Genomic DNA, 27,163 nt, shown 5'->3' on the forward strand with positions numbered 1-27,163 from the left:
ATAAAAATATAACATTGATTATTTTTATAAAATTATTTTATACTAATAATACATGTATGAAAATTAACTTCATGTATTTGGATGCACAATAAGAGTTCTGTATGGCAACATAAAAATTAATGAAAGAGATCACATATAATTTTAATTACTTAGATGCAATAATAATTCGTCATCGGAAGGTTATCAGGTGTACCGGGAACACCGGTGTTCCAGTTGTTTTAACCGTTGATCTGAATTATAAAAATATATTAATTAAAATCAACGGTTAAAACAACAGGAACACCGGTGTTCCTAGGTACACCTGATAACTTTCCTTCATCATCGGATATATATTATTATGCATGTGAGGTTATTATAAGCCAGCTTCTAGAGTATGATCATATATTCTGTTTTGAACGAGAATTGTATAATTCACCATACATTGTCTGAATTACTGGTTAGATATTAAATTTTGTATTATATCATGGATTTTTTTAGTGATAAGTACTTTTTTCATCTTTAAATTTTGAGGTCAAAATTAAAATCGTTTCTGACTTTTTTTCTTATTAAAATCATTTCCAACGTTACAAAATGTTATAAAATCGTCTTTTTTTACTTCAATTTTATTTTTTTTACCAAATTACCCTTAATAAATAATAAAAATAATTAAAAAATTAAAACAAAACTTATACTCTTCACTATCACCCTCTTCTTCTCACCTTCGCTATGGCAATTACCACTGTCGGAGGACACCGACCCCTCCTCCCCTTCCTCTTCTCACTCTTCTCCAATTTCCTTCCAGCTTCTCACTCTTCTTCATTTTACCAGGCAGACAAAACATAGCAAAAGGTAGAAGTAAGAAATTAAATTAACAGCAACATAGCCATCACCTCTTTTTCTTCGCACCTCTCCTCATTCTCCCTTTCCTCACCACCATCACCATTGCCACCATAGCCATTCATTACTCACAAAACTTTTTTTTCCACCAACAACAATAGTCCCAAATAAATTAACAGCAACATTCACAAAATAAATCAATAAAAAATTCAGATTAAACAATAATTCAATAATCATCAACTACAATTTCAGTTTTCAGATTCAAAAACAGCAAAATAACAGAAATAAAAAAAGTTAAAAAATCACAAGCAGAAACATAAACTCAAGCAGAAGCAAAAGTTTAAACAGAAGCAGAAGAAGAAGAAGAAGCAGAAAAAGAAGCAGAGACAGTCACAGAAGAAGAAGCAGTGCCGACGGGTCCCCCTCTCGATGACGACGCGACGGCGACGGCGAACCCTAGAAACGAATAAGTAAGGCAACGAAAATGGAAAGAAGAAAAATTAAAGTTGGAATTGGGGTTGGAGTTTTGAGGGGGTGAAGGGTTACGGAAGTGGGGTGAGGAGGTGGGCGGTTATTTTTTGTTTTAATTTTTTAATTATTTTTATTATTTAATAAAGATAATTTGGTAAAAAAATAAAATTGAAGTAGAAAATGACGATTTTATAATGTCTTGTAACGTTGAAGATGATTTTAATAAGAAAAAAGGTCAAGAATAATTTTGATTTTGACCTCAAATCTTAAAAATGAAAAAAGTACTTATCCTAATTTTTTTATAGTATCTATTATTATATTATATTTTTTTTTGCAAATAAAATTTAAATTTAAGATTTTTAGGTTTTAAAAATTAGATATTCTATATTATATCATAAAATTATTTTAAAAAAATTAAATTAATAAAATAATATAAATAAATAATTATATCTCTAATAAAATTAAAGCATTTGAAATTAAAGAAAACTCACATATTCAAATCATAGAAAAATTACACGAAAAGAAAAACAACGAGTGTCAAATTTATTGTCCGATTAAATTAATTTTTGGAATGATTTTCTAATTTTCTTTGGATGGGTTGAAAATTGAAATAGCTTTAAAGTTTAAACTCGTTAAATAAAAAAAGGGAAAAACGATATAGATGTCTTTTTGTTTTTGTTTTTAGTTTAGTTTAGGTTTTTTTTTTTGGTTTTTCATGGTATTATATTTTTGGTCTGAATAGATATGTAATTATATTAAAGGAAAGGTCCATCTACAATGCTCCATTTCTAACTCAACAAAATAGAATAAGAGAGATATGGTCTCTCCCGCCATATTCGCCTCTAACCTCTCCATCTTCATTTCCTACACAAAGAGACTCAAAGTCAATCAAATCAAATACCATACCAACTTCCTTCCTCTCTCAACCCCCAAAACCCCTTCTTTCACTTCCTTTTTTAATTCTTCCAATCACAATTTATTACTCTAAAACCATTTTTGTTTTTCTTCTTTTTTTCATACACAAAGAGAGAGGGAATATAAAAAAAAAGAAAAAAATATGCACCGAATTTGTTCTAGAACGCGACCCCTTCTTCGCCTCCCTCGTCAAAGAAGTATTTCTTCAGAATCACAATCACCTTCTTCTTCCTCTTCTGCTTCTTCTTTTGCTAATAATAATAATAATCAAAACGGTGAAAATGATATTAACATTAATCTTCGAAATTCCCAAAATGTCCCTCCACCTGTTCCTCGCATTAACAACCGTCTCTTCATTCAGCACTCTCCTTCACGCGCCTCCGCAATCGCCCTCTCCGCCGCCGTAGTCTCCGCGGTCGTCGCCTCCATCACGCTTTTCAACTTGCAGCAGAAATCCGATCATCACCACCATGGCAACGGAGGTGGTGCTCTCGAGAATGCAGCGCAGAAGTCTGCGGACTCGCTCGGGAAGATCTTCCACCACGCGCAGCGGACGGGAGCAGCTGCCGCCGTGCTGTGGCAATCGCTGCGGTCGGTATTGTCGTCGGCGAACCACGAGGTACGGTCAGGGTTTGAGATAAGAGTCGCGGCGCTGCTCGCTGATATAGCCGCTGCGAATTCTGGACGCAGGGCGGCGATCGTTGGAGCTGGCGGAGGCGCCGTCGTGGATTGGCTGTTGGAGTCTGTGACGTCTCCCAAGGATGGCGGCGGTGCACAGGCGGAGTCGGCGAGGGCGCTGGCATACCTTATTGCGGACCCTAACGTCTCTGCTGCCGTGCTTGGAAGGCCTCACGCCATTCCCAAACTTCTGAGGTTCATCTTCTCGTGCCAGCCTCGGCGGAATTCCAAGAACAAGAAGGTAAATTTTGATTATGTGTTGTAAGGTTTTTTTATTTGTGCATTGTGTTATGTAAGCATCCTGTTAACGGCGTTTTGTACTAGCTTATTTTAGCTTGAACGCAGATTTTAGAGAAATAATCAGTTAATTCCAAGATATACATATCACTAAGCTTGATTGGTACTGTTAGGATTAGGATTTGCATATGCATGTGTATTTCAATTATGTTTTTAGTGTAGGAGTGTTTGAGTCATGTTATAAATGCAGATATATAACAAAATCTCTCTGTAGCTGTGGGATTTTGTTAGTAGTGCACTAAGGACACAAGTTTAGGAATAATACTAGTTAACAAGCTTATTTTGTTTTATGCTTCAAAGTGTGAAATGCAGCTTCCCAAGGTGATACTGATACCTCTCCGAAAGGAACCTGCGCTTTCCTTAATTATATCTTGCTTTGTTTTATTTGCTCGAGATGTAATGTATAATTAAGTAAAGTATACTTTTTGTCCCTAATGTTTGCGATTTTCTTCAAAAATAGCTCTAATGTTTAATTTCATTCAATTTTGTTCTTAACTTTTTTGGTTCATTAAATTTTAACTTTAACGTTTTTTATTTGTGTCAAAACTATGCCTGGATATTTTTAATTTTGTCTCTAACGTTTTAGATGGATTTAACATTTAGGCATAATTTTGACATGAAAAAATGTTAGAGACAAAATTGAATGGATTAAACGTTTGGGGTGTGTTTGAAGAAAATCACAATGTTATGGACAAAAAGTATACTTTACCCCATATAATCTGATCATTGTTTTTATATATCATATAATATATTTATTGGTTTCTCTGCCATGGATATGTTATATGAATGATAGCTTCAATCTAACTATTGTTGATTGTGCCCTTTTCTGATTTTGACATTGTATGTTGCGCTATTTGCTATGGCAGCAGCATTCAAGACACAGTGCGCTTGATATATCGGATTCTTTGAAGGGTAGGAGTATGCTGGTAGCTGCAATTATGGACATTGTTACATCCAGCTGCAACAATGCAGAACAGGTATCTTTTAAGCCGTCATTGCCTGGAAATGCTGAGACCAGGGACATTGCTGCTGCTCTACAAGTTATTGAGGAAGGGGGTTTGCACTTGGATGAGCCACCCGAAGATGATGATGGTGGTAGTGGTGACAGTGGAAAGAAAGGGATTGGAATCAAGATACTTGAAGGTGGTACCACTGTCTTAGGGCTTTCAAGGACCAGCTGTTTAATGCAGGTCAATATTTCTAATTCCAGCCACAAGGAACTGTTAAAGCATTATTATACTCCTAAATCACTCGTATATGAAAGTAAGTATGACAATTCATTAGCACAAGATGATATGTCCGCTGCTGTAGTTCCTGGTCTCTGGGATGATTTGCTTTATGAACATGTTGCTGTTCCTTTTGCATCCTGGGCATTGGCAAATTGGGCAACGGCTTCACAGTTGAATAGATCTCGGATTCAAGAACTAGACCAAGATGGAAACGCCATCATGTCTGCTTTATTGGCACCAGAGAGATCTGTCAAGTGGCATGCAAGTTTGGTGGCATGGTTGCTGTTAGAAGACTGCAATATGCCTTTGAATGATTCTATTTCTGATTGGAGTTCCAGTCTTCTTTCTACTATATCCCAGGCCTGCAAGCATGAAGACTTTTCACTGGCCAAGGTAGCTTTTTCTGCTTTTCTGTTATCTGTCGAGAGAAGTCCTGAGGCACAGAAGATAGTGATGGATAAAGGTTTAAATTCAATGAGAGACATTGCCAAGCAGACATCAAAGAATAAGCAAGTGCAAGAAGCAATGGCAAAGGCATTAGAACTACTCTGTACTGGGGACTTCCATTTGTCTCTTGAGGAGGGTCAAAAATGGTCAGGCATTCTTCTTCCTTGGGTTTTTGGAACATTTTCCTCTAATGCTATACAATCTTCAGCCATAAAGATTCTTTCTCAGATATTAGAAGACCATGGACCAAAAGCTGTGCCAGTTTCTCAAGGATGGTTAGTCATGCTGCTAAATGAAGTGCAAAGTTCCATCAAGAAATCAAATGATAAACAAACCAGTCAACCTAAAAGTGATAATGTGAAGGTATGGGAATGATTTTGTTCTTTCTGTTACATGATGATTTATATGCATTGAACTCAAAAATGACATTTCATGTTGTAATCGCGCTGTTGCAATTCCAAGTCAACAGTTTAATATACCTGTGTCAACCTTTGCAGACCTTAATCAATCACTCCAATATTGCTTCTGCTGCACAAGTTGCAAATCAGCTAGCTAGTGCAGTTGTTATTCTGTCTGCAAAACAATTGAAAACTACTTCCAATACTGCGGATGCATCCCCGCTGGCTGATTTTCTTGCTCTGGATCCTTTAGCAGCAGCATTTAAAAATTTGAAAGTAGATAGTTTGCCTAAATTAGATGCTGCAGATTCTGCTGTAGCTACCTTGAAAGGGATTAAGGCTTTGACTGAAGTTTGTTATGAAGACTCTCTTTGTCAGGAGATGATTGTTGATTTTGGAATCTTATGTTTGCTAAGGCGGTTTTTGTTGAATGATGATTATGAAAAGCTGGCTGCAATTGAGGCATATGATGCATCATCTAGAGCACATGACGGGCAGGGGAGGAAATCCAATGGCAATGGAGAACCACCTATCTCTGATGCGAAAGATTCATCTAGTCTCCGAGTTCCACCTACAGCTCATATCCGCAGGCATGCTGCTCGGCTGTTGACCGTTCTTTCTCTTCTTCCCAAAGTGAAGAAGTTTATTATAGCTGATAAAACTTGGTGCAAATGGCTTGATGATTGTGCTAATGGGAGAATCCCAGGTTGCAGTGACCCTAAACTACAAAGCTATGCGAGGGCCACAATCCTAAATATTTTTTGTAATGACCAGCTTAATGGAACACCTGATAATGGAAGCCATAAGGATGGTGGTGTAACAAGTAATAATGACTTCTGCCCTCGGTATGACGACATGATATTCTTGATAAATCCTCATCTTCCTCACTGGAGGTGTCCCAAAAAAACAAATGGACAAGATGATTCCTCAGAAGACATATCTAAGGCTACTTCCGCTAAAAATTCATCTAAAAGAAAGCTAGATGCAAATACTCCTGCCATAGATGTAGTTTTTGTCCATGGCCTCCGTGGTGGGCCTTACAAAACATGGCGCATATCCGAGGACAAATCCTCAACTATGCATACCCTGGTGGAGAAGATTGATGAGGAGGCAGGAAAGCTTGGAACCTTTTGGCCTAGTGAATGGCTTTCCAGTGATTTTGCTGAGGCTCGCATGTTTTCTCTCAAATACAAGGTTTTCCATAGTAAAGCTTAAGATGTTTCTATAAAAACTTAAAAAGAGATCATGAAATATTTGCCTTAGTTAGACCCTGACATGTTTGGTTTCTGAATCTTGAATTATTCATTGTTGTTAGCTCTAAAAGCTTTATTAGAGCTTGTTTTGTGTGGGATCCCCTTCTTCTACATCTAACTCTCAAGTAAATGCTTTATGCAGACTAACCTCACACAGTGGTCTGGAGCTAGCTTGCCGCTTCAGGTTATATATTTTTTTTCCTCCACACTTTATTTATAATTATATTAGTGGATTAAGAAATGGAGTCATTTTATTTTCTTCATCACTATCGTGACTTTTTAGACTTCTTTGAAGTTGTGAAAACTTTGCTGTGTGCAATACCAGGATTTCATCCTCGATGAGCCTTTTTAGGGTTTGTAGAAAATTATCAATTTTAAACCTATACTTAATAAACTGGCTTGCCAACCTTGCTTCAGTTGCTCTTTAAGGCCCTACTATCACATATATGATAGTTTTATATTATAGAATGGATGCTGTCAAAACTAGCACTATTCTGAAATACATTGGTTTATATAATAAGATTTTTGTTTTAAAAAAATTTGGTCCTCGTTTTAAAGTTATACTTATTGTTCAATTGGAGGGATTATAACTTGTGAGATTCTTTCTACATTATTCAGTTTGACATAATTTTGATAGTTATCATCTGGCTTGCAAATTAAGGGCACATGACAGTGACAACTTCCACTGCAACTACTCTGAACCGGAATATAGTAAAAAGGAACCAACATGGTTTTTATTTTATTTTTTAATTTTGCAGGAAGTTAGTTCGATGCTCTTGGAGAAGCTTGTTGCTGCAGGAATTGGGGATCGGCCTGTTGTTTTTGTTACTCACAGGTTGGTATGGCTACTGGATTTTTCACATTGCATGTTTAAACACACTGCACTTAGCCTTCTATACATTCATGAGTTGAATGATGCACGCAGAGGAAGTTTTTGCCATTTTTGGTAGTGCAAGTAGCTCAAGCTTAAGAGATTGCTTTATTGACTGTGGAATTGCAGTTTTCATATCTTTGCATCTCATCATTTGTTGAATTTTATAATGTGCCTCATACTGTGTTTTCCCTTGTTCCCTTTGTGGTTTTTTTTTCTCTACTTTGCAGTATGGGGGGCTTGGTTGTGAAGCAGATCCTTTATAAAGCAAAGGAGGAAAGACATGATAATCTTGTGAAAAATACAAAAGGAATTGTAAGTTTGAACTCCTTAATTATATGCTTAAGAAATGACCGTTTCTGTTGATTTATTCTTTAGTTCGGTTTTAGGTGTTTTATAGCTGCCCACATTTTGGTAGCAAACTTGCAGATATGCCTTGGCGAATGGGCCTTGTGCTACGTCCTGCTCCAACGGTTAGTATCAGAAGTCACTTGTTAACATTCGACTATGTATGATTGTTTAATCTTTCTCATTGCTACGTTTGAAAGATCTTTAAGAGTTTTTAATGTTTAATAGATTGGGGAGCTAAGAAGTGGGTCTACAAGATTGATACAGCTTAATGACTATATTCGTCACCTTCACAAGAAAGGGATGCTTGATGTTCTCAGTTTTTGCGAGGTGGTCAGCAGTTCATAGCGTTTTCTGTTTGTGTATGCGTTGTCTTTTTTTGAGTTTAATGCTGGCTGTTTTTGCAGACGAAGGTAACTCCAATTGTTGAAGGTTATGGTGGATGGGCCTTCCGACTGGAAATTGTACCAATCGAGTCTGCATATCCAGGATTTGGGGAACTAGTTGTAAGTATATTATGAAATCGCAGATGAAAATGAATTCAATAATTTATTTGCAGTATTGCAATTTAATTTATTTTCTACGTATCTTCAAATTTTTGAAACAGGTATTGGAGTCAACAGATCATATAAATTCTTGCAAGCCGTTGAGCCGCGCAGACCCTTCATATATAGAGACATTGAAGTTCTTACAGAAATTGAGAGCATTCTATACTTGAGCTTGTGATGATGCTTCTTTGCGAGATTTGTAAATACTTCTGAAAAGAGTTCAGCTAGGTGTACGGTTTACACGGCTTCTGGTGTGCGACATTCGCATGTCAACTGCATGAGAAGTTCATAGATCTTATGGTTAGATCTGATCGTAGCATGATAGCATTAACAAGTTTAGGACTGACAAATTTCTTGCAAGCCTTCTCATTTGTTTTTTGGCTTGGCCTTAGTTGTACATTTCCATTCCCCAATCATTCATTTGTTGCTTCAAATTTTCATGAACCTTGTGTCTTGTAGGTCTGCTATTTTGGGGTTTGTAATCAGCGTCTCTTGTACATAATAAATAGGAAATATGATCATTACTTATGTATATATATCATTGATTATTGATTATTTTCACATAACAATCATATGTTGTTCTCTGCATAATTGCATTTGTCCTTCCCTATTTGCTCGCACAAGCTAGATGGTCTAGTACGAGGTTAACCTATTTCATTACACAGATTGAATTACCAACTTTTTTCCCCTTTGCGTGCATTCCAAAGTTAAATAATAATTATTATAAGACTGAACTGAAAACATTGTTGGGTTTCTTAAAAAAAAAATTTATTGCTTGTTGCCAACTTTAAATTCACTCTTTTATTTATTAAATATTATAAAAATAATAAAAAATGAGTTAAGATGATAAATGGTTTATAATTCAATAATTAAAAAAATTTGAATTCGAATCTTTAAAATAATATTTTTTATGAATTATATATAAAATTTAATTTCGATACATTATAACTAAATTTTGTAAATAATCATTCAAAAAATAGATATGATTGTATGTATTTTATACCGGCAGTAAATTAAAATTAAATTTTTATATATAATGAATTAAAAGATATTTTAAAAATATCATAAGCCTAGCACATATTCTGGAGAATCTATGAATAGCTTCAGTTAAGTGAGATTAATTTAGATTTGATATAATTTAGGTAGTGTTAAGTGTTATGCGAAAAAACGAACATAAAAGAGAAGAAAAGAAATTTGGGAAGCGAATTAAGATAGCAGAAGCAAAGCATGAGAGATGTTGCTAACGGCAAAAGCTCTTCAACCTCAACTATGCTTATCCACACCACCAACCACCATAACCACCTCCACCTCCTCAACTTCACCTTCCAAGAACCTCAACTTCATCACTAACACTCGTACCTTCTCCTTATGCTTATGCGCTCCCAATCCCAACGCTTCCACCACTACTCCTCCGTTGAAGAAGAGGAACAGGTACCGGAGGCTCTATCCTGGAGAGACAACCGGCATCACCGAAGAGATGAGGTTCGTTGCTATGAGGCTTCGCAACAACAATGCTACTCCCAAGTCCCCCGAAAACAAAGAAGAAGAATCATCATCATCCAACGGTCCTGCTTCTGACGCGTGGCATCCATCCGTTCAAGGCTTCCTCCGTTACTTGGTTGATTCCAAACTTGTCTTCAACACCGTCGAACGCATCGTCGACGACTCTGATCACGTCTCTTGTAAGCTTAATTCTTCATGTAGTTAACATAGATTGCGTTTCTTACCTTAATTTTTTTTAGTATTTTCACTATTTTGTCAATTTATCATAATTCGAATCTAAGTAATCGATTGCATAGATAGTAGCCAAATTAATTGAACTGGTAATTGAATTAATCCTCGAGAATGGCATGGATCAATAGGAGCATAATAGGATTGTTGAAACTTTTGAGTGTAAAAGCACTGCTATAGTGCTATTGCAGCTGTAGAAACTTCTGAAATTATAATGCTGTGATGCTGACAATAATTTCTATTAACGGTTGGTTGTTTTGGAGGGGAAAATTCGGTTGTGTTGACGACTTTCGTATTACAGATGCTTACTTTAGGAAAACTGGGTTGGAAAGGTCAGAAGGGATTGCAAAGGATTTGGAAGGGTTTGAGCAGCAAGGACTTGCGATTCCGAATCCTCGCTCGCCGGGACTGACTTATGCCAAATATTTGGAGGAACTTGCCGAGAGAAGCCCTCCCTTGTTTCTCTCCCATTTCTACAACATATATTTTTCTCACATAGCCGGTGGTCAGGTCATAGCAAAGCAGGTACAACGATTATACTCTTTGTCATCGTATCATTTTGTCATGAAACCACTCATCCCAAAAACTTAAGCTGATCGGAGGAGGCATCATGAATGATTATATCATCTCTAATACATTTTATCATATTTTGTTGATTTCAATTAACCATGTAAAAGTGATAGATAGCTTTGGTATCTATGAGCCTATGGATGATTTTTTTGTGTAGATGAATATAGATATGATAGAATATTTTTAGCTCCCTTGCAATCACCAATTCTACCAATTGGTGCCCTGAATTTCTTTGTGTATTTATGAGCTTCTGAAAGATTTTGTGGGTAAGATATATGAGTGCAAGAAGGCAACTTTCACCATTTTGCTCATAAAATAATTGAATAAATTCGTCACGTAATAAAACTTGCAACAATTAATCCTTTTTGTTCTCTTTTACCTGTCACTGTCACATTATTGGTACATCCCTAGATTAATATATCTGGATACATCCGTAGAACAAAAAGAAAGTGATAGATAAAAGGGAATTGAGAGAGTACTGTTTTATCAGTACTCTTTCTGAACAGACATAGTTAATGCGTGTAGGAGGTCTGCATCATTGCTGAACATGACCGAAAAGCTGATCATTTTGTTGTTTCTTTCAGGTTTCTCAAAAGATCTTCGAAGGGAAGGAGCTAGAACTCTATAGGTGGGAAGGTGATCCAGCGGAGTTGCTAAAGGGTGTTCGCGAGAATCTCAACATGCTTGCAGAGGTTAACTTCTAATAATCATTTTTACTTATAGCTTTTGCAAGTCAGCATCAAATTCAGATTCTGACACATTCATATTGCTTACTGGTGATTCTGGTTGATGCAGCATTGGCCTCGAGATGATAAAAACAAATGCTTAAGAGAAACAACCAAGTCATTCCGGTATTTGAGCCAGATTGTCCGTCTCATCATCTTATGAAGAGAGTTTTGTATCCTTTCCTTGTAACAACATTGACATTTTCCATGGTATGTCCTCTAGAAATACCTATTCTTCCCTTAACTAACTTTGATATTTTGGACTTTTAGTTAATGAAGGAGAGTTTATCCCAACTTAGTAATGCTTGATGCATTATTGGAAAATATATATATTCTTGGTACTTTCCTAGAAAATGATGATCATTGTCAATCAGAAAATGAAAAAAACATTTATTTTGCTTTTAGTGCTTAAACTGAAGAGAAAAAGAGAAAAAAATGGGGTAAATTACATTGACATTCAAAGAGTCAAGACAACATTACACTGACCTCTCCGAAGGTCAATATAGGCATGACAAATCAAGGGGTGCTATGTGTGAAATTTCAAGTGGGAAGGTCAATATAATTTACTAAAAGAAATTGATGCTTTCATATTTTAATGCACTAAAATATCCTTTTTTCTTGCATTTCAATGCAGGTATAGTTATGGTAATCTATTGTTTAGGCCTAAGTAATCATGGCAATCGGCATATGATGTGTTTTGGCAACCATTTTTCTCATAGCAAATATTGATAATGTTTTCATTTTTCTTAGCAGGTGCGTTATATTGGCTATGGATTTGGCCAACAAGATGAAGACCTCAAAAAGTTTTATATTATAGTTGTAGAGATATTCATCATCACTATAGTATTATTACTGAAGATATAAAGATTCTACTATGGCCGTTATTTCCAACTTGTGTCTTCTCTATGTGGCTTCATTTTTGGGATCAGCACATGAAATTTTTTTAGTAATTTGAATGTTATTAGTAGCTAATGAAATTCATGATTGCCATATGACTAGATAGGATTCCAAGCAAAGTTCGCAATTTTGTATAAATTGATTGGTAAATGATATGTAAGTGCCTCTGCAAACATTTAGAAAGTTTAGAAGCATGTTTTGTGTTTTGAATTGTGTATCGATTTAATGTTTATTTATGCGCCGTTAGCATAATGATATTTCACGTATACATTTAATTATATATTATTACATCAGCAAAAAATTTATTATGTTTTTATGTTTTGTGTTAATACTTAATACTTAATAGCCATATAAAAGGACGAATATGATTATAAAATATTTTACATCTTTGGTGCATTAAAAATATTTTCCCCCCTAAAAATATAATGTATAAGCTACCGAAGTTAAACAATAGTTGTACAAATTTATAATTCCGCCCGAGAATTATATGCTTACCTATGCAATTTGTGTAGTTTAGCGTTTAGTTATAAGTATATTAATATTTAATGAAACATAAGTATTTTTAATAATGATTTTGTGTTAAGAAAATTTCTTAACAATGATTTAGAACAATTTTAAACTTTATGTTTCTTACAGCTAATAATATTTATATGACTCTTCAAAATAATTTATTTCATCATGGATGTTAATCCTGTTATAAAGATTAAATTATGATCTTGAATCTTGATAGGCATAAAATGGCATAAACTATTATTTGACGAATACCTTAAGTCATAGTAACATACAGCTGTTCATATGCCATTAAATTATGAATCTACATAATAATTTATTTAGATAAGTAGTAGTGATGCTTTTATCATGGCGCCAACTATCAGTATGTAATGACGTGCATTACATATTAGCAATGAAATTTTCCAAACATAATAATCATAATAAGTTGAAGTTTTCTTATTTATCAACTGATCTTTTAGGTGGGGAAAAAAAGTAGTGTCACACAGTTCATTAATTCATTATTAATAATCTTTTTTTATGAAAAATATATAGTCTCCTCATTAATTCATTATTATATTAGAACATTGTAGAATTTATTCTGTGTGATTGTGTTATTCTCGTCACCTTTGGTTTTATATTTTCATGATGTTAATACAATGCTACTAGATCCAATGCTTGACAATATAATATATATAAATTTATTTAACTATAAAAACAAATGAATAACAAATATTGTTACATTTATTTCTTTATTTTATTTTATTCTTTTAAATTAAGCTCTCATGTGACACAGTCTCAGCTAGATACACGGCTGTAAAAGTGCTTACCCATTTTCTTGTGCTACTCAACCAGCAGTGTGACCAAAGTCCAAATAAATAAAATAAAAGACTAAATTATTGAAAGCTTAGAATAAATTTATTAAATTTTAAATTTTTATTATTAAAAATGATAGTTTATTTACTCTGAATAAAAACAAAATAGCAATCTTAAATTCTTATGTGACCCTGTTCTCGAAATACGTTACTATTTCTTTTTTTTTTTCTTTATTATTTTCTTGGACTTTGATACTATTCCTTATACCAAAGAACTTAATTGATGTTAGACTTTTCATTCTCTTTTGTTGTTGTCTCCTCATCGAATAATTCTTCACAGCAAACATCTTTTTAAGAAAAAATATAGGTAAACAATGAAAATATTAAATAATGTGAATAATGGATATATTAGATGTTCAATTCATTAAGTGTGTGAATGATTATTCTAATATTAAATTTTAGGTAAATAATTTAAAATATAATGTATTTTACCTGAATTGAACCAATTTTAGAAGTCGTCCTTCATGTTATTCAAAAAGTCATTAGTTATCTAACATAATTTTTTTTTAATTCAACTGACGCTTACAAATATATAATATAAATATAATTATCTGGATTCAATTTATATTATACACACCAGTTAACGTAAAATTTGTGCATAATAAACAGGTGTTCATATATATTGCCATATATTAAAAATTTTGGTAATGATTATTATGTCTTCCGTGTAGATTAAGTTGAAAAGTTTAATAAAGAAACTAAATATTATAATATCAAAGCAAACTATTGTAGAATTTGACAACGTAGAACTTCATGTGGAAACCTCGAAACTATGAACATATATATGTAATTATATATAACACTTCAAAAACATGGCATAGATTTGAGGAGTTCAACAAAATCAAAGAGGAAGAAGAGGGTCTCTGTCTTTGTCCTTTAATTTCTCTTTCCTTCTTAGCTTTCTTTTGAAGAAGATTAGAAGATGATTGAAGATACACTTCTTATTCACAAGGTGAGAGACTTAGACTTAATTATATATATTAATCCAAATAAATCATTAGATGGTAATTTTAATTTCTTTTATATTTCAAATTATTCTAGATGTTCTATTGTTTTCAAATCATTGAAGAACTATATATTTCTTAATTATTTGAAATTTTTCTCTTTTTTTTTTCTCATTCAAATCATTGGACTTACATTCAGCTGCCAAATTAGTTTTCATGTATTGACGGATTCCTTAAATTCTTAAAAGGAGAAGATTATTCATTTTTTTTATTGAATAAATATGAGTTTGGTATGTATAGTTTATACATTATGGTTTGATTAGGTTTATTTAAACATGTTATTACTATTACAAGTTTCTAGCCTCCTACTTTTAAATTTTAATGAATAAGCTTTTAGATTTTATGTATGCTTCATTTCAAGTATAATAGCTAAGATAGAGAACCTTATTATTTATATCTATTTTGATATTATTTTTTTTCCTTCAAAGTTATTATAATATTATGACATATGAATGGCATATATATATAATATAGTATCAATTTCATGATTACAGGACTATGTGGACATAAAATCTATTAAGAAATCTCCATTAACATATGGGTTGGTAGTTTTGGTCATCACTGCAGTTTGTGGAATGTATCTTTGCTCAATTAATTTAGAGCATCCAAGGGTTATTATTAGAGCAAATACAAAGTTGTTGGAACTTAGAAGTAAAGTCTTTAATAGTAATAATAACCATTCATCATCTTGTTATCCTTATGGTGTGGAACAATGGGAACTTCCCTACTTGCATTATCCACAACCCAAAACTTATAACAGGTAAATTAATAATCTTCATTTCTCTTTAATAATTTGTTTGCCATAATTCATACAAGCCTATCCTTCAAAGTATTGCTGTTAAATCTATATTTGATGTATGTATCGTTATGAATACTTTCAGATATATTTTAGAAAAAATTTCAAGTGTACCAAAAATATCGGTGTTTCAGTTGTTTTAACGTTGATTTTAATTAATATATTATATATATTTTTTTATAATTTAGATCAAACAGTTAAAATAACTGAAATACGGGTGTTTCAGTATACTTGAAACTCTTCCTATATTTTATACAAGATTTTGTTTTAAGTATTTCATTTTTTGATACAAGCCTATCTCTTTTATTGTATTTTGGTATGTTAATAAGAATTTATTTTAAAAAAAAATTAGTTGATCATACATATTAATTATACATGACTAGCTACTAGCTAGCTAGATCACTATTAAGTTTTAAAATATTGAAATTATTAATATGGTAAAGATTTATATACATATAAAAAATAATATTAGGGATGATCATCACTTGTTGCTTTCTTTTTTAAAAAAATTGTTTTGTGGGTTTATTATATTATTTAATAATGAGATTATTTTTCATGAGTTTAATTTAATTAATAATTAATCAATGATTTATGGATGTGAATACAGAGAGGAATGTGCATGTAATCCTGTTAGGTTTTTTGTGATCCTATCAATGCAAAGATCAGGAAGTGGATGGTTTGAGACATTTTTGAACAGCCATGGCAATGTAAGCTCCAATGGAGAGATATTCTCTTTGAAAAAAAGAAGAGAAAATGTTTCTTCAATTTTGAAGACAATGGACACACTTTACAATCTTGATTGGTTCACTAGTGCTTCCAAGAATCAATGCACTTCAGCTTTGGGATTCAAATGGATGCTCAATCAGGTTTCTACAAATCAATATATATTATTCAATTTTTTTTATTTGGTTTAATTTTTTATACGCTAAAAGCGAATATAAAAGAGTTTTACACACACATTTAGTCGTGTATTATTATTATATCAGTAAAATTTAATATTTAAATTTACTACTTATTCCAAAAATATTTTAAATATATAAATCCGATGGAACTGTGTATAATTTTAGGTTAACAGTGTATTAGTATCAAACTCTTTTTACTTATCAATCTTACTTTTCCTTAAGTTTTTTAATTTTTAATTTTTTGTATTTGAATAAAAATTATATTTAATTAAATACGATAAAAGATAAAAGAAAAATGAAGAAGGATATCTTTTTAACATGACCTCTTAAATGAGTACGAGGAGACTATGCCATTTGAGTTATAAGTTATAACTCATTGCCGTATGTAATATTGTTTACATCATTAGAAAACTTTTTTTATTATAAAAAAGTGTAAGTGTAATATCATGCTAGCTAGCACAATTATTTGATGATGATAAAAATTAATACCACTAGAATTTACTAAGAGGTAATAAAATGACACAAGTTAATAAAATTATATATGTATTCATTCAATGGTTAAAAATAGTACATATAATTTATAAATGAAAAATTATATTGACAAAAAGTGTGGATATTTAGTAATTTTCCGAAGATGTGATTATTATGTTATACACTACATAATATATTTCAGGGTTTGATGGAGAATCATGAGGAGATAGTGAAATACTTTGAAAGGAGAAAGGTTTCAGTAATATTTCTTTTCAGAAGAAATTTGCTTCGCAGAATGGTATCTGTTTTAGCAAATTCATATGACAAAGATGCCAAGCCATTGAATGGAACCCACAAGTCTCATGTTCACTCTCCATTAGAGGTCTTTCCATATTTTACTTTGGGAAGTATTTAATAACAAAAAAATATTAATAAAAAAGTTAAAATTTATTTTATTTAATATTTATTAAATATTATAATTAATTAATATTAAATAAGACAAGTTTTTTTTGTTTTTTTTTTCTTAGAATGACCATTTCACTTTCTTCATTTCTTGCATGAATTTTTTTTATTTATTTATTTTTACCAAAAAATTCATAAGGGGAATAAAAAATAACTCCGTAACACCTATACACTCTTTGGAGAAGATACTATCTTGACATTAATATTTTTTTAATAATTAATATATGTTCTCTTAATTTTGTTAATTAGAAAATAATTTAAATATATAATTAATTAATAATATTTGTATTTTTATATTAGTGTCAAGAGTGTTCAGTGTATGAATAATATTTTATTTATAAATTTTAAAATCTATGATTTTTCTACTAAAATTTGCAGAAAGTTGTAAAATTTATTAGTGTTTTTTTATGTTATTTCTTTTTCTAAAAATAAGGGAGAAAATAATTTCTACTTTTTCCTTTTCAAAAAATAGATTCTTATCTATCCTTTTTTTTTTTTTGCTTTCTACATGTTTACTAATATTGAGTACTCTTTTTTTAAAGGTACTTTATTGGTTTTCTAATATATTGAAAAGTAAAACTAAATAAATAACATGTAGTTGCAAATTGTGAGAAGTTTATAATCAAATTGCTGCTGCAAAGAGATAGCATTTAGTTGAAAAGCCACTTTTTAATTAGAATAAAGTAAAACTAAACATGTGCTATATAATAATTAATCTACCGAGTTGATATGAAGAGTAAATAAAATTACTAAATTTTAACAACTAGGGTTTGCTAATTTTGCAGGCTAAAATTCTTGCCAAATACAAGCCATGGATCAACACCACGTTACTGGAATCAGAACTGAAGGAAACAGAAGAGACAGCTTCAAAAGCCATTGAATATTTTAACAACACTCACCACGTTGTTCTCTATTATGAGGATCTTCTGAAAAATCTCACTGTAAGGCACATGTCCACCACCAAAATATTCACTCTTTTCTTTTCTTTTTTGCAATGTTTAATTCTCACTTTTAAGTTTGGTTAAAAAAATAAATATATTTTTTCTATAAAGGTTAGTAAAAATCTAATATTTGATATTTAAGCAAATTTCACAATTATTGAATTAAGTGGGGGAATCAATTTTAGTATGAATGTACTTAAAACATGAGTATTAGATTAGATTGAGGTAATGACTTAAATTTGATAAATATAATTAGTACATTGTGAACAAGAATTATTTAATTTAGTTGACTTAAAAAAAATTTAGTAATATAAAATTTTAATAATGAAATATATTTTATTTAGATGAGTCCAATGTTGACATTTCTTCATATATACATCCAGAAACTGAATGATGTTCAAGAATTTCTAAGAATACCGCACAGAGATTTGCACAGTCGTCAAGTGAAGATACACACAGGTCCATTATCAGAACAAATTGGGAACTGGGAACAATTACAAGAAGCTCTCAAAGGGACTCAATACCAAGCTTTTCTATCATCAGACTGATGAAAATTGAAACATAACACACACAATCTCTTTCTATTTGCTACCATCACTTTTTGATCCATTTTGTGGACCAGTATATTTCAATACAAGTTGAAATATATTCAATTAAAGTGTGATAGTGATGAATAAAATAGAAAGGTAGGAGCTGATTTTGCATGGTGTAACAATTAGTGCCTCTTCTATGTAACTTGTACATAAAAATTATTCTTCTGACATTCTTTTCCAAAGTATTAGATGATTAAGATGATAAAATTTTGTAGCTTCATATAATTTTTACCCACCATTTTTAACCCTATATGACACACCATGATTAGCACATTTACACTACTACCTTTTTTTACAGAATAGATGAATAGGAAGAGAGACAAAGAACAGATACAAAATCTACTACAACAACAACAACAACTACTACTACCACTACATTTTTTTTATGTTACAAATTATGAGAACAAGATCAACAGATCATTGAACTGTCCTATCACTATTATCTGTTTGTAATACAGTGTCATTCTTCTGAGTATTACTATTACTATTGTTTTGTGTTGTTTCAATAATGAAATGGTCAACAATTTTGACTGTGTGCACTGGATCCTGGTTGGAAGTTGCTGCTCTCCATTTGCTTGGATGCTTTCTCAAATGGCTCAACTGTTGTGGATTTTTTGTCTCTCCATCCCAATCAGGATCAAGCTTCCAATCCTTAGGAACCTGCTCATTCAAAGACGTAATCGATTTTCGTTAACACAGTTCATAAAATACAATTCTGTGAACTCATAACAAATTACGTGTTATCTATAGACAGTTTGAGAACCTTGCTAGTTGCTACTTTGCATGTGTTAAAGAAATTTGAGAGATTCAAATTATTGCAATAACTGACTATTTATTGCAACATAATTCTTTAATCCAAGTCTATTTATTGATTATCATTATAAGTTTTACTTGGTGCATTTTGGTTTTAAAGTTTGTTACCTTATCAACTGCCAGGGTATAAACTTCAAGATCGCCATTAGCCCTGATGTGAAATCGCGTGAATGATTTGTAATTCGCTATTCGTAGAGACGAGAAAGCTTCGTCAAAGTGCAAGCCAAGCCAGTTGATGCAAATGTACAAGTAGCTTCCAAACACCAAAGAAACAACAGGTGTTGAGAAGACCCAGAAATAAAGGAAAACAGAAGCGTAATAGATTACAGCACCCCCTCGCGAAAGAGACTCTAACCCGTTCTTACAAATATTGCTACGGCTAACAGCCATGACCTGGAAAGGGAGGAAAGAAAAACAATCATCTCCATAATCATATCATGATAAGTAAAATTGAAACTTAAAAAGAATCCATTTCTAACCTCTGGCACATCAAAGGCGGACATTAAGTACTTGATACATGCTGGATAAAGTCCAAACGTCCATTGTTCAATACGAGCTCTGAGGCCGGTGGGATCAGGAAAGTGTTCACTTTCCACCGATCGGTACCACTGATATAAAGTATGATACCCTGGATCATATACCCAAAAAAGTGAAACTAAATAATTTTTCTCATCATCCTAACACAAAATCATCAGAGACAAAGGTCAAGCATGAACACAAATAATTGAAAAGGTTGAAACAACACCTGAAGTTGCCAGCAAGTTATGCCGGATGCATGTTTCCACGCCTATTTCAAGAAGTAACATAAGAATCAATGCCGAAGCAAGGTGAGCGGAAACATGAAGAATTCCAACCATTGCTCTTTTCTTCCGCGACAACTTGGATGGAACAAAAGAATATGCTGCAACCAGTAAAGCTATAGCTCCTGCCAGCGACACATAAGAGTGCTCCAGGATGTATATAAATTCATTCCACACAGTAGCCAAGAAGTTCTTAACATGACCCGGGAATGTATCCTCTTGCAGGATATGATTCAGCTTACACTGGAAATCAAAATAAAGAAAACACTATTTAGTGACAAATGGTAAGACCGTAGCACAAAAGCCGTAATTAACATTTGGGAGGGGAAAAAAAATAGAAAATAAAAAGGAACAGAAACTCACTTGTGGAAACACTGAAAAGACCAGTATAAAATATATAATGCCTCCAATGAAATCAAATTGCCAGTTCTTCTTACGAAATTTTAGTATGTTTCCTAATGCAATCTGCACCATGTTAAAAATTATATTATACCATGTGTTAGAAAAGGCAAAAGGGAAGCCGGTGTTAAGTATCCCATGTTACATAGGGTCCAAGAAATCACACCCCAAGAATATAATGTAGACATTCTACGTACCCTGCTTGAATCTTCAAAGGAAGGATATGCAGACTTGCATTCATAGTTAACTCCATAAAGCTTTTGAAATTTACTGAAAACATGGGTGGGATGAAGAAATGCTCCGCCACAACCATTTACAAGTAGATGATGTACAAGGATAGGCCCCTCTGAATTTACTTGAGTGTGAGTATGACGCATGTAATGATGCAAGTCCCCGGCCATTCGAAGCTTACATCTTCCTTTTAGATAATCACAAATCAGGTGAGAAATATTCTTTCCAGTTACATCGTTCCAATACCAGTCAGTAAGCCAGTTAGGTTCATGGGTTATGATGATCACAGAATCATCCTCTTGAACCTTGACAAAGAGAAAAGAAGCACCATGAGACGAGAGTGGGTATACTCAATATGTAGATAGGTCATATAAATAAATGATTCAAACATTGCTAGGTCATATAATAATTTAAAATGCAAGTTTATTCAAATGCTCATAACATAGTAGTCCTATGTAAAAAGTTTGCGGAGAAAACAAGAAAGAGATCGCTAAAATAATTATTCTACCTAAGTTTAGAGTATACTTATTTAGAAAATAATTATTTCACCATCACATAAAGTTGTAAGAAGACAACAAAGAAGAGGAAGGAAAAATTATTATACCTTCTCGTTGACCAATTGACTAAAGAATTTGAATTGGTACACATCAATATCACCATGGAGTGCTAGATCAAGCCCAAAAACCCACCACCGTTTAGGGAGTTCCAAAGCAAAGTAACTCTTTTTCTGTGGCATTAACCATCCCCCTAACCAACTTCTATGACATATATACCGCATGAAGGTCTGGAGTCCATCAAACCAGTCTGACAAGCAAAAAATTAAAAATAATAACAATAATAATCACTGCATCGTATTGGCTTTAGGCAGAAACGGAATTTAGAAATCCTCTCAAAAATAGGATGAGATTAAATGACAAAATCAAAAAATAATAATTATTTTAGAACAATCTCCTTGAGAACGAATAAAATATGGTGGAGCACAAATCATGAGCTGAAACTAACCATGGTTTCCAGGAATAACGAAACACTGAGGTCCTTTATAGTTCTTGAGTTCAGCTCCATCGGGTACCTCCGGCTTGTTAACAGCTATTTGCTCTGCTTTATACCAAGGAGGAGGTTGAAGAGCATACTCGAAAGGAACAAAAAGGCGCCTTTCGTATGTGAATGCTGATGGGTTAGGATACCTACAACAGAGCAGACACAAAATCATCAAACAGCACTAAAAGATGGACACAGAACATTTCAAAATGTTCAAATGACACATTGACTGCAGCATCAACATTCAACATGAGTCAACTTATCATTCATATGAAACTTATAGGAAATAAATAGTACTTAATCAAATCATGTGATGATACAATAGACACAATAAATAGAAATAACAAACTTACGCGAGATCACCTCCAATAATTAGCAAGTCTCCACGCTTTAATTTGACCACAGAATCATCTTTCACTGTACGAAGCTGAGGCTGAGCAAGAAGCCGTGCAACAGCATAAGATGAGTTCCCTCCATCGCCAGTATCAGCCATGAAATCAAACCAAAAATCATCCTTCTCATTAAAATGATCGTACATAATATCACCATTATGATTGTCATCGTCAACCTTACTCATTGCTGCCTGTTGATAAACATAAGGGTTTCAGTTAAAGTAATTGTATATTGAATACTTCATCGGATACACTATAACAATCTAAGTACTTCAAGGTTCAAACTACATATTAAACTGACACAGTGATACAATATTATAAGCAATGTTAAAGGAAAAATAAAATGTTACCTGCATCATACGCATGTCAAAACGCCCAACAAAGACAGTTACCGATACAATGAGGTCAAAGACTGTTTTGAATAAATCAGCTGATGTTCTGCATCATTTAGTATTTTAAGGGCAAGTGTAAGAATGCAATCAAAGGGCACCTTCAAAATCCCCAAGAATTTTTTTTTACAAAGAAAAAAGTGTAATTGGTAAACATAATAATATTTTAAATTCATACCCAGAGTACCAAGGAACCATGTCCAAAAAATCAGGTTTCATCTGCTTCTTCTTCATCTTCTCATATTCTTTAACAGATAGTGGGTGGGTGAGAGCCCATCTGTTAATTTTTCAAACATAAGAACACAGCAATCAAGTTAATTGATGAGGAAAATATTAATGTAAAGTAATATGAAGATGTAATATGCATCCTGCTCTATTGAGCCTAGGCTTCATGGCAGTGTGCAAATTGCATTGCAAAGGGAAGTAGTAAACAACTAAACATAAACAGTTTTGGGAAAATAAAATACATTGTCAGAAACACAACATATACAAAATTAACCCTTAACTCGTTCAATTATGAAAAGTTGGGTGGCACTAAAAAAAGCTTACGTACAAAAGTTATGCAACAAACAATTTTCATCATGCACTAATAGCACATGATGAAATCAATTACTTACCCTGTTGACCTTTCAACCACATAATTTGCAATGTAAAGCCCAATAAATGTGGCCCACAGAGAGTAGATGGGAGAAATTTCATTTGATGAACCAGGACAGGAACCATTGCAAGAAGCTATCTAAAACACAAAAACAACTATGACTATAATGAGTAAAGTAGTACAATCAAAATATACATATGATTTAACATAGAAGATAGCACAAATCATATATATTCATATTGGGTACCTCGCCATAAATAACCCACTTTGACAAAAGTGGATAATCACTTGCAGATCCAACTGGAGCAAACCAAGATGAGCAAACCTGATCCTTTAACTCATTCATCCGAAGAAACTTTGCAAGCCATGTGTTTCTTTCTTCTTTCTTCCAGAAATTAAACCAGTTAGAATTCTTACGGTCAAGTGGTCTCTGTTTTAAAAAGGCACGATTGCCGCAATGACTGTAAAATACACAGCACGCGACACTAAGTACCTGTTAGAAAAAGGAGGCATCAGAACAATACTGACACTTTATACCTAAATACAAAAGATAAAATAAAATAAATCACCTTTCAAACTTACAGCGCAGTTTTGAAGAATGGTCAAGATCTGTGGTCTCTTTCCAGCCACCCGTGAAACAAGGCCAATATACCAGAGGCCGTAAAATATAATGTGGAAGACAAGAAGAAACAATATAGAAGAGAGATATATTGTCAGAAACAAAGATAAATTCATCCTCATATCCACCCCCATTGACTGGAAACTAGGAAGATGATACACTGCTGCCACTAAAATCCAGACTATGTACCTGTAAAGTAGATAAGGAATTATTTTTGAGCCGTTAATTAACTTTTCATAAAGAACACATAAACATTCGGTGGTAAAGAAACTCACCATCGACTGAAATTTGAATAGCTAGGCTTGATTGTCTTCCCTATAAATGGCGACGAAAAGAAATAAAAGAACCCAAACAAGCAGCCATACATAGACCACCACTTAATGTTGTTGTCTAATTTTTCTATAAGAGTATGCATGTTGTCGGACGAGATGAAAAATAGGCAACCAACAACAACAGCAATTATAGCATGTCGGGAATGCTCGTGAGGGTAAGGGTAAGTGTGGGTTAGAATTGTTCTAACCCTCTCCATTTTGATCGTATCGAGAAAACCGGAAGACTGCTTTTCAGAGCCCATACCAATCTCTCATTCAAGAATAAAAAAAATCTCTATATATATTACTATATAGTTGTGCCGTAATGTTTATCAGAATTCCTGCAATGATGAAGTCCACTTTAGACGTTCAAGAAAATCACGAAAGCAACACCACAAGCAATATCCTGAACAAAATTATAATAATAGCAACTTTAGTATAAATTAAGTGTAATGGGATCACATTATTCACATATAGACACATAGAAGAACAATAACATCAAATGATAAGCTAATTATGAAGTTAACTTTCAGTTAAGTATTTGTCAAAGCAAAGGACACATAAGAACAACAACTTCAACCACCACAACAACCAAATGAACAAAGATCAAATGTAATAACTTTAACTAGCCAAATATATGAACCAATGTCAAATCAACTTAAATGCTTCCATGGACCATCCTCTTTCTTTTTTAGGTATCTTCTAGAATCACATCCTCCAGAAACACTATCCCTTATAACTTCATAACCCATTTCATTTCCCAACACTTCTCCCTTTTCAATTCAACATCCTTACATTTTCCACAAGTATATGAAGTTCATTCAGGATTCACATCAAACAGGTAGAAGACAATAACCTCAGATGGAGGTTACAAGCACAAAGTGCAACAAAAATAACCACTACAAGTCTACAACAAACTACTAATACCAAATAAAACTGAGTAAATCATACTTAAACCAAACAAAATATATAACCAAAAAAAAATCCAAAATTGAATTCCTACAAAAAGCAGTTACCACAAGTTACCAGTGTTGTATACTTCAAATAAAACATGACCAATCAAATTTGGTAAGAAACCGAAACCCTAATCTCCTACCTCCTCCTCCTTTATTAAACTTTAAAGCAATACAAGAAGCATAGAAAGCAAAGAAAAACATTTAAATAAGGAAACAAACCAAACCAAAACCTTCAAAGCCACAAAAAAAAACACAACGCAACGTAACATCATAACCAGAAAAAAGAGAAAAAAAAAAACATTTTTCAAACTTAACTGCAACACGATAAACACCGACCATAACAATCTCCACGTTCCCAACGTTTAAACAATACAAAAAGAAAAGCACGAAAATTGAATATAAAGAGAAAATAACAATAACAACAACAATAAAAATAATAATAAAAAAATGAGAATTAAGAAGAGGGAAAATTGCGATTACCTTCTAATCTATGTAGAGAGAGGAGAAGGAGGGTGAGAAAGGAAGAAAAAGCGCGCATGTGAAGGAATTAAAGAAATGAGAAGAAAATAGAAGTAAGAGTGCATAAGAACACAACACAAAGTTGGCATCTGAGAATGTTTGTGAGGAAGAGGAACATAACAACGGCATATTCTTTTGAACCTGCGACCATAACACACCCACCACCATTTCCATCATTTTTTATTTTAATTAATTAATTAATTAATTTTGTTCTTCAAATTATTTATTTATAATTTTACTTTTATAAAAAATATATATTTGTATTTTGTCCAGGGAGTTATTACTCAAATAGTATAATTTCTCTGTACTTACTTAAGAGGTCGCGGATTCGAGTTTTTTGTCACATAGTAAACATCTTGTGTGGGTATAAGTTCAGTTTCAATTTAGTGTGGATATATACGTCAGCGTTTTCATCTTTTATTAATACAAATGGTCATTTATTCTCCAAAATATTTGAAAAATGATTAATATTAGTCGGTATGAAATTTATTTATACTAGCATTTTATTAGGATATTTTTATTATTCTATAAATAATATAATAAAAATTATAATTTAATAGTTAAAAAATCATAAAAAATATCATTTAAAGTTTTATAATATTCAATTTTTATTTTTTTTATTATTTTAGTCAAATGAAAAAATTATAACACCAAAATTATTAATTTATAATTCTAGTAAATAGAAAAAAAAACTTATTCTATTTGTGCCTTAGTTATTCTTATTTATTCACGACAATGTAAGTAATTGTACATTAGTACATTGATTAATTTATTCATTGTTATTACTATACGCAATTGACGCCACACAAGAAATTAATTACACAAACCACAGACATAACACAAACCACAGGCATGTATTATAATTAATTTTTTAAGAAAGAAAAAAAAAGGATAAAGTGCTTAATTTAATGTTTTATTACAATAAAGTGTGAAATGTTTTGTTTTGTTGACAAGATACGATAAGATTAAGGAGGTTGCTTGGCAAATGAGGTTTTTCAAACTTGGTTCATTCACATTCATTAAATGTTTTTCTTTTCGTTTCTAAACATTTCTGTTGCGTGCGTGCGTTCTCTTTTATTTCTTTGTCCCAATGCCGCCGTTTTCCTTTTTCTTTTTTTTTTCTTCTTCTCTCATCTTATTTTTTTTGGTCAGGATTTCTTCTTCTCTCTTGGCGTGTGGCAATTCTTATTAGAAATGGGCTTTGTCTAAGCCCAAACTACAGAATGTTTTTGTGAACTTTCACTTTAATAAAAACAAAATAAAAACGATTTTGACAGTACCTAAAAAACACAAGAGCTGGTCCTGACCCAAAAAAAAAATCAATAGCTGGTTGGCTCATCATATGATTATTTTAAAGTAGTTTTATACTCA

At 32.6% G+C, this 27,163-nt stretch overlaps 4 protein-coding genes across 8 annotated transcripts; 3 read left to right on the top strand and 1 right to left on the bottom strand.

The window, feature by feature from the left end:
- Nucleotides 1-2,066: 2,066 nt before the first annotated feature.
- Nucleotides 2,067-8,963, top strand: LOC107495830 (uncharacterized). Of its 4 annotated transcripts, none has more exons than XM_016117028.3 (10): nucleotides 2,067-3,121; nucleotides 4,044-5,216; nucleotides 5,351-6,445; nucleotides 6,647-6,688; nucleotides 7,263-7,339; nucleotides 7,606-7,690; nucleotides 7,765-7,848; nucleotides 7,952-8,053; nucleotides 8,131-8,229; nucleotides 8,331-8,963. In XM_016117028.3, exons 1-10 carry the CDS (start codon nucleotides 2,345-2,347, stop codon nucleotides 8,439-8,441), a joined length of 3,645 nt encoding a protein of 1,214 aa, XP_015972514.1. In that variant the 5' UTR covers nucleotides 2,067-2,344; the 3' UTR covers nucleotides 8,442-8,963. The 4 variants fall into 4 exon arrangements, 2 of the variants coding, with proteins under 2 accessions (XP_015972514.1, XP_015972515.1); XM_016117029.3 differs by having other exon boundaries at nucleotides 4,047-5,216; XR_001593534.3 differs by lacking the exon at nucleotides 8,331-8,963 and having other exon boundaries at nucleotides 7,794-7,848; nucleotides 8,131-8,228.
- A 466-nt stretch (nucleotides 8,964-9,429) lies between these two features.
- Nucleotides 9,430-12,474, top strand: LOC107495873 (probable inactive heme oxygenase 2, chloroplastic). 2 transcript variants are annotated; one of them, XM_016117083.3, is made up of 5 exons: nucleotides 9,430-9,953; nucleotides 10,304-10,527; nucleotides 11,157-11,264; nucleotides 11,368-11,507; nucleotides 12,048-12,474. In XM_016117083.3, exons 1-4 carry the CDS (start codon nucleotides 9,506-9,508, stop codon nucleotides 11,458-11,460), a joined length of 873 nt encoding a protein of 290 aa, XP_015972569.1. In that variant the 5' UTR covers nucleotides 9,430-9,505; the 3' UTR covers nucleotides 11,461-11,507; nucleotides 12,048-12,474. The 2 variants fall into 2 exon arrangements, with proteins under 2 accessions (XP_015972569.1, XP_015972570.1); XM_016117084.3 differs by having other exon boundaries at nucleotides 12,051-12,474.
- A 1,920-nt stretch (nucleotides 12,475-14,394) lies between these two features.
- Nucleotides 14,395-18,837, top strand: LOC107495713 (uncharacterized). The gene is made up of 6 exons (XM_016116879.3): nucleotides 14,395-14,510; nucleotides 15,057-15,322; nucleotides 15,966-16,224; nucleotides 16,934-17,113; nucleotides 17,979-18,134; nucleotides 18,518-18,837. Exons 1-6 carry the CDS (start codon nucleotides 14,481-14,483, stop codon nucleotides 18,680-18,682), a joined length of 1,056 nt encoding a protein of 351 aa, XP_015972365.1. The 5' UTR covers nucleotides 14,395-14,480; the 3' UTR covers nucleotides 18,683-18,837.
- Nucleotides 18,838-18,920: 83 nt separating this feature from the next.
- LOC107495810 (uncharacterized) lies at nucleotides 18,921-24,622 on the bottom strand (the record flags this gene model as incomplete). Its single annotated transcript, XM_016117006.2, is given in 15 exon segments — nucleotides 18,921-19,387; nucleotides 19,649-19,933; nucleotides 20,020-20,168; nucleotides 20,286-20,583; nucleotides 20,704-20,805; nucleotides 20,937-21,275; nucleotides 21,575-21,774; nucleotides 21,973-22,154; nucleotides 22,362-22,591; nucleotides 22,751-22,838; nucleotides 22,968-23,066; nucleotides 23,407-23,525; nucleotides 23,635-23,880; nucleotides 23,970-24,195; nucleotides 24,282-24,622. Coding segments are annotated over 15 exon segments (3,105 nt in total). The 3' UTR covers nucleotides 18,921-19,144.
- Between the last annotated feature and the right edge of the window lie 2,541 nt (nucleotides 24,623-27,163).

The sequence above is a fragment of the Arachis duranensis genome, chromosome 6 (genome assembly GCF_000817695.3).
Source record: "Arachis duranensis cultivar V14167 chromosome 6, aradu.V14167.gnm2.J7QH, whole genome shotgun sequence".
In the NCBI taxonomy this organism is placed as follows: Eukaryota; Viridiplantae; Streptophyta; class Magnoliopsida; order Fabales; family Fabaceae; genus Arachis; species Arachis duranensis.